Source organism: Gavialis gangeticus, unplaced genomic scaffold, assembly GCF_001723915.1.
Source record: "Gavialis gangeticus isolate Ggan-Ray unplaced genomic scaffold, GavGan_comp1, whole genome shotgun sequence".
NCBI classification, from domain to species: domain Eukaryota; kingdom Metazoa; phylum Chordata; order Crocodylia; family Gavialidae; genus Gavialis; species Gavialis gangeticus.
In genome coordinates, this window is record NW_017728994.1 from 33,775,758 (window position 1) to 33,787,488 (window position 11,731).

Here is an 11,731-nt window from a genome sequence, read left to right on the forward strand (position 1 = left end):
AGATTTACCAGACAACAGCTAGGGTTTCCCTTGATGAGTGCCTCAGTTATCTACCAGAGCATTAACTAGTTACTTCTGTACCCTGGACACAGAGAGGGGGTGGGGAGGAGGTTGTGCTGAGTGTGATAAAATTATGAGGTTTATGAGTATGAGAAAACTATTGGTTGCTTATTTCCGGTTCCTTATTTCTTATTCCTGGTTCCTTTTCTCAAAGCTAATCTATACATAGTAAAAGCTTGTTATTAATGAATTACACCTCCTAAAGAGACAGAATTTCATTAGCTATGCATATTTACTTATTAATATGTAAAATAATATCCTGCATCAAGTACAGAGCTCTAAATGAAGACCAGCTTAGGATGGGAATATGGGGCAAACTACTTCTTGGGCCACCCCAGATTTCCTGTAGATGCCACTGGGGACTGTCCCAAAGAACACTGATGGTTTGGTCGTGCCAGGCTCTGTACTAAGGATACGGGCTCAAATAGGGAACTGGTATTGGACTGGGATTATGTCTAGAAATCCTTCTTGGGCCACCCTACACCATGTCTCTTTGGCACCGGGGAACTCTCCTAGACCTCTCTGACCAGAGTCTTGCCCGGCCCAAAGTGTGGTTTGCGTGTCTCATGTTACCAACTGACAGTCCCCCTATACCCATTGTGCTAAGTATATGGGCTCGAATAAGGAACCGGGTTCGGTTGGGTTAATGGTTGGAAATCCTTCTTGGCCCAACCCACACCATGACACTGTGGTACCAGGGGACTCTCCTGGACATCTCTGACCAGAGACTTGCCCAGCGCACTAAGGAACTCGTTTTGGCCTGTAATTATGGCTGGAAATCCTTCTTGGGCCACCACACAACATGCCTCTGTGGCACCGAAGGACTCTCCCAGACATCTCTGACCAGAGCAGTTTGGCCATGTCAGGCTGCCAACTGACAGACCCACATGGCCACTGTACTAAGTATAATGGTAACCCTCTTAAAGATGCCACTAATCTGCATACAAATAGTGGCCGTAAAAACCTTAATTCGGTAGCAGCTGTGAAAGGGTTAATGTAGGCTCAAAGCCTATGGAGTCTCTCTCGGGGGACCTGTGTGTCTAACACTAAGTCTAACCCTAAAGCTAGACTTTAGCACTAACCATAACCTCCAAGACATATTGCATTTTTTCCTTCCAGATGAAAGCATCTTAAAAAGAAATGACTGATTTTGTAGTAGTGTAATACAAAGCTCCTAGAACACAAGACTGTCATTGAAAAAACAGACATGCACATAAGTTATCAAATCAGAAAACTCCCACAAAACTATCCAATTCTCACTGTTATCACAGTAAATGGACTAGCTGCTGAGATGAGTAACTTTATTTAATAGTGTGGAATGTGCCCCTCTACTATAAGTATAAGCTGTATTAAAAGGGCATAGGGTCCCACTAAAGAAAGGCAAAACTAACATCTCCTATGAAAGAAATGATGTTGCAATATGACAGAGATCCATGCCTATACCTTCTCCCTGCCTGACCCCAAATTGCAACTACTATACACTCCTTTATTCTACAGGTCAGCATAGTCTAGCAGACTCTCCAAGGAAGAGCCAAATGAGTAAAATCACAGCCAGCATTTAACAATGTTTGGTTAGAAAGTTTCTTTATGAGAACTAGGAAAGCTGCAAAAAGGATCTGGAAAATAAGAAGAAAAAGCAAGAAAAAGAGCAAAAGAGACATAGAAACTTCCCAAATTTGTCATTTAGGATAGATTCATTCCTTAATTTATTAGAGTAATACAAGGAGACTCAAGTTGGTGTTTGCACAGTATCTTGAGATCACTAGCCAGAAGACGTTAAAGTCTAAAATAATTAGTAATAATAATGTTTGCTAAATACCATTTTCTTGTCTTCTCTGTGCCAGTATTAGAAGCTCCTCATTCTTTGAAGGGATAAATTTATTATTTTAACAGCTTTCCCTGCTGCTCACCCCTCTCCCTACCTCAGATTACAGCTTCTCTTTGGAAACCCCCGTTATCTTTAGTTCTTCAAATAAACCCCAGTCCCATTGTGCTACTCTTCCCAGTCTTCTCTTGTGCTTCTCTTTCCAGTCCCTCTCAGGACTTTGCACCTTCTTAAACACACGGTGCAGAGAAATTCTGAATATCAGCAACACCCACTGTAATCCTTGTTAAAGCCCAATGGTCATATGACAGCTGTCTGCAAACCTGGAAGGTCTCCCTCATGACTGCCAGGGCTTGGAACTCATACTTGTCAATTCACCTGGGCTTGTTTCTATGACAGTGAAAGCACTGCAGATCTCCTAGCGAGGTTAATGAGGGGCAAACTGATGGCTAATTTAATGGTGGCAAAGGGAATATTTGCTGATGTCCATCATTATATTACTCCACTGGAAAGTCACTTACAAGAAAATATTTGCAACACCCTGTAACATACACACGTTTCTATAACCATCATAAGTGAACAGCAGCTGCTAAAAATCCAGAGAAAATGGAATGAGTGTGATTAAATAAAATGAATAAACCTCGGAGAATGGCTGGCTGAAGGAAATCAGTGATGGACTACAAATCGGCAGTATTACTGAAAGGGTAAACAGCAGTTTTTCACTCAAATTCCTGTGAAAAACAAAGGCTTACCATCATTTTTATTGACAACAGCGGCCAAACTGTCCAAACCCACATCCTGGTACTGGATAGGCTACGGGGATGTTTCAGTGCCTCTGCCCAGCAGGACAAAGCCAATCATATAACCACTGCCGAAAATGATGTTTGTTACTTATTTCTACTTTACAGCTTTTCCATTGAAGAGGTTCCCATTCAACCAAGAGCGCTTTTAGGTCTCTTCTCCCTTCTGATATGCAAGGCAAGCACAATAAGTTTGTTCACAACCATTTTAGGACAAAGAAAATTTCCATACTGGTCTCTTGCTATTCCAGTATCCTGGAGACCATAGATAATCATATGGTTTGTTCTGCATAAAATTGCTCCCCAAGAATAGTAATCTACTCTCAGGCCAATCCTGTCTGTGCCTGACATGTCAGGCCCAGATATCCTTTTTGCCAAGGCAAAAGCTGGTAGGATGAAGCAGAAGCCCAACCATTAGCTCCCTGACTCCAAGCCATACCCACCCACCTACATCTACCCCAAAGATTCTCATAGCTCACCAATGAACTGTATCTGTTGAAGTACATGGGCAAAAGGCCAAAGGAGCAGTAGCACAAAGCAAGCTCTGAAGGCATTTGCCAACAACAGAAAGACTTCCTGACAGATTGAGCTGCCACAGCAGCAGCAACAAAGAGAACCTCCCTTGAGGCCAAAGAGATACAATGGTGTAAAAGCAGCATGGAAGATGAGAACCAGTTTTTTTGTGGGCGCATCTACATGTGCAGTTAATTCAAAGCAATATACTCTGGGACGTATAATGCTGAAATTTATTGCTCCCTGGGGCTGCAGCATGTTGAACAGGGTCAGAGCAGCCTTGGCTGGCAGGGGGACTGGGTAGGGGCAGCCTGCCAGCCAGGGAATGCTCTGACCCAGCTCAGCATGCTGCAGAGGGGTGACTGGGGCATGAGGGTGCTTTAGTGCAGGGCTAGCTCACAGGCAGCCCCTGCACTGAAGCACCCTCATGCCCCAACCATCTGGGTCAGCCTCTACACATTCATTGCTGTGCATGAAAAAAACTTGTGCTGTGGACAAGAAAAACAACGCAACAGGGTAGTACTTGGAAATACAAGTACTGCCTTCCTGCAGTGTATTAGTTTTCTGCAGACTAATAGGGCTGCATGTGTAGATGCCGAGATGTTTTCTCTAGAGCTACTTAGGCAACTGCAGTAAACATCTCATATAGATACACCTGTGTGTATTATATAAACCCAGCTGCCAGCACCCCCATGTTGTGGAGAGATCTGAAATCCTAAAGATTACTTAAGATTCCTAAATGGTTACACCAAAATGCTGAGAGACAATCCATCTTCAAATACCTAGATTCAAAATCTGGATCACAGCACTGTAAGTCAAGCCTCTCCCCAGTGCAGACAGAGATGGAACCTATCCAGGCCATGCAGCTCTTCTTAGGGTGGGTTGACACAGTAGCAAAGCATATGTCAGTCTTCAGTTTTGTAAAAATCTCGTTTGTCCACAATCAATATCGGGCAGCAAACTGGAATTGATGGTGCCCTTGACACAGTCTAAAAGAATTGTTAAAGTGGGAAAGGTTTAGATCGTGAAGAAGGTACAACCAAGGATATTTTCAAAATAAAAGCTAACCTGTGGCAGGGCCTTCAGTGGGCTAGACTTGAAAGAAATCCCTGAATTTGTGAGAGTACTGTATACTCACTTTGAGAACTCTGATTGGTTAGGTGACTCTATATATATAAAGCACAACTTAATGCTGGACTTTCATCTCCATTTGGCAGAAACGTGTGGCAGGCTTAATGGTGCTCTGACACCCGCCCTTGATATGTCAGAGCCTCAAAGAAATGTGTCAGCTAAAATGCTCTCTCTTTTTAAAAAAAAGGAGTACCCTGTGGTCCAGTGGAAGACTCTTTGTTTACCAGGCAGCAGACCTGGGTTCAATTCCCAGGCACTTATACAATTACAGCCATGGAGGCACCCAACATCTGGTCTTTGGATTCTGTCTCAGTGGCTTAACGAGAAAATGGCAGGTCTGGGCAGCCTTCACTCCTCCAAAAATATTCCTGCCCAGGCATATGCAACAAAGGTCTGGTGTAGCCTTCATGCATACACCATGATCCAGGAGGATCAATGGCTACCACTATATTAAAAGAAGGTGGAAAACTCAGAAAGGGAGTGGCATGGTGGGCCATGGGGGCCTTTTGGAGACCCAGAGCCAGAATTCTGGTATCACCCCAGCATTAAAGTTGAGTAACTTAACCAAAGTCAATGGAGTGACTCTGGATTCACACTGGCATAACTAGGGTCAAAGATTTTGGCCCCTGGGTTCAAACCTTCCCTTAATTAAGATACAGAGCTCAGGGTTGCATGGAGCTGGCATTTTGGATTGGGCCCATCTCCAGAAAAAAATGTAAGAGGTCTCATCCTAGGCCTGATTTGGGTACCCTCCAGAAGGGTCAGTCACTCCTAAAATTGAGTTAATTGTGTCCAGTGCTTCTGAGTTAATTTTAACAAGGTTTATGATCATTCTGATGTGACACTCCTTGACTCTGAGCTCCCATATGAGAGGTTGGAGGCAGATAAATTGTTATTCACCTGGTTCTAATTATTGCAGTGCAAATCCACTTTATGCAGTACCTGATTTGATAGACATCACCTCATGATACTGGTGCTTCATTTAGCTTTGTTTTTCATATAATACCATTTATTTAATTTAAAGTAACTTCCATACACTAATATACAACTCACTGGAGTGATACTGTGGTGCGATATATATATAGAAGCCAAACATTTCTATACTAATATTTCTATTTTACTTTAAGAATGAAAAGAGAAAATAAAACAAAAGCCTTTTAGCAACCTACAACAGCTAAAATGATGACTTGGAAGGATAAAGCTGAAAAGTAAATGAGTACTTCATTTACTGTGAACACTTTTAAAGAAAGGGAACACTTTTTGATTTCTAATATGAACCACCAACATTTTGATATTTGGTGGCTCAGAAATAAAAAATGTCATTTCAACTATCAAAAAGCTAAAATATTTTGGGCTTTCTTATGAATTCTACCCACATTATTATTTTTTTCAACAAATCTCCAAAATCTTCATTAAAAAGATAGTTTTCTTGTGAAGTTTTCTTTCTTGTCAGAAAGACATTTTTCAATCTAAAACAGTCAATGAAAAGAAATCTCAATAGCTATATTAACTGTTTAGATGCCAAATCTCACTGCTCTTTTCAGTATATAAATACAGCTATAAAATTGCTGTCAGTGTCCCTGTTTGTAAGTAGTCCAAAAAGGCACAGATAAATTTAAACAGCCATCGCCTTCTATCTTTGCTAAAAGAATATCTAGTTCCAGTCCTGATGGACAGACGAGCATTCAGAAAGCACTTATGATCCTTAGGGGGATACAGGATTTGAGACCATTTAGGACTTTTGCTTGGAGGAGACCATAGCTGCCACGTGAAGCCCTTAGAAGTCTGAATCTTCACGAAATGTAAGTCTTACAGGACATAAATGGAAAGAAATGGGAAATGCAGTTCATTGGATGTGACCCTTTAGGGTGTAGTTCACAGTTTATTTGTCAGGATTCACTTTGCAGTTGGGAAAAAGAAGAAAAATTAAGTTGCATTCTAAATGCAATTCACACCAACAGAGATGTAATACTACTGCTGTTTCATGCACCAATTAGATATAACTGCACTTTGCAAGGGATTTGAGGTGATCAGAAAATACAGAAAATCAGCTCAGTTCTCCACACCTTGTGCTGCTGAAACCTATGTCACATTCAAACTGGGCTATGGTAGGTAGGACTGGACTAGGAATAATATGAAGACTCCAAACTTTAATCCTCAATTTTGACCCATAAGCAAATATGCAGAACATGGATTGCATCCTGGACTCAGAAGCTGTGAAATTCATGTCATACATTAATGCCAATTGACCCTTGAGATCATAGAAAATGAAAGTAACAACTGCCTCCTCCCACCTTCAGCCAGCATCTCCCAATTGCTTGTTCCAGTTCAGAAGCTGGCACTTAGAAAGGGTTCAGCACAGCAGCCAAATAACATTGCTCATGCAGCTCGGAGTTATGGTAAAAAGGAAAAACAAAAGGAATGACTCCGTCCCGACTGAAGTGGACATCAAGACATTAAAACCGAACTTCACAGAGAAGAGTCTTTGCAAGGACAGTGGGGGTTAGTGAAGCAGCAAGGTAATACTATTCCAGAAGCAATTATTCTGTACAAAATAGCTGCCAAAGGGCGAGTGGTGGAGTGGGAGGGGGAGGAGGGGGACCGGTCTTAACTCTGCTAGCAAGCTTCCTGTACAACCTTTGAAAAGCAAAGTTACCTTTGGGTTCCTGAGAGCAGCCCTTCCAGTCCTTGCAGCAGCACAGCCCCATCTCAAGTGAAACGTCTCTGAAAACCACAGCAGCAGTGCACTTTCATTGCTCAAGCAAGTCTGCTCTTCACTGGGCAGGTACCGAAACCAGCATCCTATGCAGTGGGTGCCAGGGGAGGGTGCAAAGGGCTGCAGTTACCTTGCTGCACTCAAAGGGAGTTCTCCCGGGCCATCGGCTGTGCTAAGCTGTGCTGATGTTAAGACATGCTGTTCTCTCCGTCTGCCCTTCAGGTCTGTAACTATTGACTGGACAGTTTTCCCTCCTTGTTTCCCAACTAGCACCAACCCTCTAAGATGTGCAGCCCAGCGTCATTCTCTGCCAAGTACCACTAACATCCCAAACACAAACAGACCCTGCTAATCAATTTGAGAACTAGCAGATTGTTGCCCTGGGTCTCCCCTCCTTTAACTCCTATATTTCTGGCTGACCCTGCATAGATCTCAGAATTTCACTGCCTCACTTGCCTATTAAACTTCCAGTGCTTATTAATTATACTCTGCCCTCTTTGAACAAGTGAAAGGCCACGAGAGGGGGCTTTATGTGAGCAGCAGATGCTTGTTCTCAGATAGCCAGAGGGCAGCAGACAGACTCTGAATGTAAACCCTAAGTGCATAAAAAAACACTAGAAAGGCCATTTAACCTCATGCAAAACCATGTCAGGAGAAGAAAGGGCTGTATTACTACACTCCCATTCCTTAGCTTAAAACCTTAACTGCGTATCTCTGAGAATCTCTGTAGAGATTGGTAAGCATGCAGGGCGTGTTGGGACCCTGCGTCTCACAAAGGCCAGCACTACTGTGGCAGTCTTCTACGGGGGTTGTTTAAATGCCCACTTCTAATGGCATTAACTCATTGAAACACAAGCCGCAAAGACTCGATGCTGATTGCATTTTGATGCTTGTTTTGGGATCAACGATAAACAATATCCATCAAGCATATGCTTGCTGGTGCTCTAGACTCAGGCTTGTTTTCTAGGCCAGTGTTTCTCAACACATAGGTCACAACCCAAAAGCGGGTCGCAAGAATATTTCAAAAGGCTGAGAGCTGCAGCAGGGCAGAGGGGTGGTGGGGACACGCCTGGCCCTTCCAGCAGAGGAAGAGAACAGGTGAAGCTGCGTGGCTGGGTTCGCAGGGTGGCGGGCTGGGAGATGTTGCTGGGGGGGGCGCAACACGGCAGGCCCAGCCCAGCACAGGGGGAGTGCTACAGGCCTCTCCCTCCTCCCTCCAGCCCGTGCTGGGGCCAGATTTGCTTCACTGCCACCAGCAAGAGCAGGAGCCACCACAGCCACTGTGCTCCAGCTCAAACGCGATGGGGACAGCTGGGGACCCCTCTGGCAGGGCTGGTGGAGGCAGAGGCTGCAGGCTGGGAGTGAGGGATACCAGCATGGCCTGAGGAGATGGGGAACTGGGGGTTGGGCACTGGCAGGGCCAGCAAGGTGTGGATCACGACAGGCCATGGATCTTTGCAAATAGGTCCCAGTAGAAAAAAGGTTGAGAACCACTGTTCTAAGCCATTCAGCCTTCTGCTTTAAACAGGCAGTGAGCCCCTGTTTCTTGAAGATTCACTGCTTAGTTAAATAAGGCCCTGATGCATGCTTTACAATGCAATACTGTAGCTTTGTTTTGTCCAGTGCTTTTCATGCACGCTGGGTGCATCTACATGTAAAATTAATGCAGCTGAATAAACTCTGATGCAGTTTGGGCTGGAGTTAGTTGTTCTTGGGTGCAGTGTTTACATGTGTCCCCAGGACCGCAGCACATTGAGCTGGGCTGGAGCAGCCCCAATTGGCAGGGGACACAGGCCAGCCTGCCAGCCTGGAGAGTCAGCCTGCCAGTCCGGGGCTGCTCCAACCCAGCTCAGTGTGCTATGGAGGGGCTGGCTAGAGCATGAGGGTGCTTCAGTGTGGAGCTAGCCCGCAGGCACTGCCTGCACTGAAGCACCCTCATGAGCAAGCCAGCTGGGTCAGTGTCTACATGTTACTTGTGGCGGAGTAAATAACTCCACCATAGGACAGTGCGTGTGTCTGGCAGTACTAATCTACAGCAGAGTTAATTAGTTTACTCCATTATAACAGTACCTCACATGCAGACAGTGATATTTACTGTGGAGCTAATTAGTCAGCAGTAAACGTCTCATGTAGATGTGCTCACTGGGTCCATTTAAAGCAGGGGTGGGCAAAATGATCTTCTGAGGTCCCTTCCGACCCTACCAACTATGAAACTATGAAAATGTGACCCGGGGGCTGGATGTGGCCCACCAGGCCATTCTATCTGGCCTGCAGGGCTCCTAAAAAATTTAGAAAATTAATATTAATCTGCCCTGGGCTGCCTGGCATGCAGCCCTCGATGGCTTGCCGAAACTCAGTAAGCAGCCCACGGCCCAAAATAATTGCCCATCCCTGATTTAAAGAGTTAGGAGTGCAGGCTTAAATAATGAAAATTAGTTTAAGAGGCACAAACAAGAGACAGGATGAGATAGAAATGAAAATTTGTCCTAGTGGGCAGAAGCTCTAAAGGGGAAGGCTCAGTTTCATTCATAACACTGTTGAAAACATACTGAGGATCTGAGAGCGAGGCAGCAAGAGACAACAAACACATACGACAAACTTATAGAGGACTAAAGTCCTGAAAAATAATTTGAATATGTAGGAAAACTTGATCCTGGAAGCTGTCCAGAACATGCAACTCATATTGATTTCCATGGGAATTTCAAATGCTCAGTAGCTCTCAAGATTTGGCCATAAAACCAGAATGCAAACAGACTGAATTAAGGGGCAGGTGTTTTCTTGCTGCCTTATCACTCAAGATTTGTTGTCTAGGTAGTTCTTGCAAAGAGGTCTCTGCTTGGCACTCTGTTATTGTTAGTTTGAGCTAACCAAAATGTCAGCATTAATCAGTGACAAACAGCAGCAGCATTCACAAAATACCAGCTTCCAGGAAATCCAAGTCCAACTCTTCCAAACTGGTTGCTGCAAAGGAATGAGTTATTCTGTCGTTGTTGGTATCTGCTTGTTTCTCTTACTTGGAGGAGAAGTGCAAGCTAGTCTCATATAAACTCTGTAGACAGGAAAATCCTCTTAAAAATGCGTTAGTAGATGGCTTCTCAGAAATATTTCAGTTGCACAAACTGCTGTTTTCTCCTTATGCAAGTAACAAAAAAAGAACCAAATCTTTCCTCCATAACAAAATCCATTTGCTGAGATCACTTTCCAGCCAAGCAGTGGGAGGGTAGACATACAAGCCACCTGTTAGCAGTATCTGGGCATTGTTTTGGCAACATTCCCTGAACTGAACAAAAACCAAAGTCCAAGCAGTCTATAGGAAAGGCTAGGCTTTCCCCTGCTGGAATATTTACATAAAAATGCCAGTCTCCAGATACATGGTCTTAGCAGTGACACTGCAAAGTCAGAAAGGAGCCAAGAGACGCTGTGGCCAGGCACTCTGTACACCAGCAATTCCTACCTGGCCGTCATCCCTGAGAGGAGCTGCTATCACCTGCCACAATTCAGAGCAGCCCCTAGCCGGTCTCTAGCACTTGCTAAGCTTTTAACCATCTTAAATCATACACACTACTTAGTAGGAAATGAACAACATATTATGAAGTTTTGTTTTTCCATTTATGAAATATTTACAACTAAATCTACTGAAGTGTCACAAGACACTGAGAAAGTGATGAGAAGCTTTTCTGCACTTCCTACTGAACATTAAACTACATGTGGTTAATTTAAATGGTCACAGAAGAAGGGTCAGCTGCCTCTGGGCTGCAGATACAGTGAAATGCCATGATACACTAAAAACAGAAACAATTTCAAAGTACTAATTTTCACATGTGCTCATAAAGGAAGGGAAATCTCCTAATGTGGTAACCACAAGGTACATGAATGCACTTTTGTCATTGTACAAGTTTTAAAATGGGCATTGATTATTTGCACATAGGCTGGGCACGTTGCACTAGTTTAACATTTCTCACTTTAAAGACAATGGGGGTTTACCCCCACCCACTTCAATGCAAACACAGCTGGGCCAATATTTTGAAATACCACCCAAAATGTGTGTGGGTGCATGCATCTGTGTGGCCCATCCATACACCTATATTCATGCCAAATCCATCCAGATCATAAGAGAAAGGCCACTGTATATATAAAAGTCTTCACACATTTTTTTAAGTGTGTGTGCACACAAGTGCATATATGCACACACACATCTGGCATTTTAGAGCAAAGGGAGTTAGGAAAACACAAACATCCCATTTTCAATGTTCTAAGTCAGTGGTCTCCAAACTTTTTTGATCGCGCACCCCTTTCAGTAAAAAATTTTTGAGCACGCACCCCCAATATATGTATATTTATTTATTTATAAATTATATACATGTACTACTGTACTAATATATTATGTACATTATAAAACATACACAAAAATAGAAATTAAATTGTCATTGTTTTTACCTTGTAATGTGGCTGACAAGAGCTCGTACTAGGAGTAGGAGAAGTGTTAGCTCTGCCATTTTCTTGTTGTCCGCTTGTGCTCTCATTATTGGTATTATCTTCAATCCGTGGTTTCTTTGCAGGAATCTTTTTAAGCCACTTGTCCATTTTGTGAGGGTTAGTTTAGTTAAAACTAGATAATATAATCTGTAAATCCACTTAACCGGGCACATGTAAACTGCAATACATCGCAATATGCTGAAAACGAAT

At 43.4% G+C, this 11,731-nt stretch overlaps 1 protein-coding gene across 4 annotated transcripts in view; it reads right to left on the reverse strand.

The window, feature by feature from the left end:
• ARHGAP22 (Rho GTPase activating protein 22) overlaps positions 1 to 11,731 on the reverse strand; it is a 368,091-nt gene that overhangs the window by 267,085 nt on the left and 89,275 nt on the right. The window contains exon 1 of one of the 4 annotated variants that reach the window (XM_019502553.1): positions 6,986 to 7,322. The exons of the other annotated variants lie outside the window; for them this stretch is intronic. Coding sequence (XP_019358098.1) covers positions 6,986 to 7,037 — 52 coding nt within the window. The 5' untranslated portion in view covers positions 7,038 to 7,322. Of the gene's footprint in view, positions 1 to 6,985; positions 7,323 to 11,731 lie in introns of those variants that run through there. 4 annotated transcript variants of the gene reach the window in all.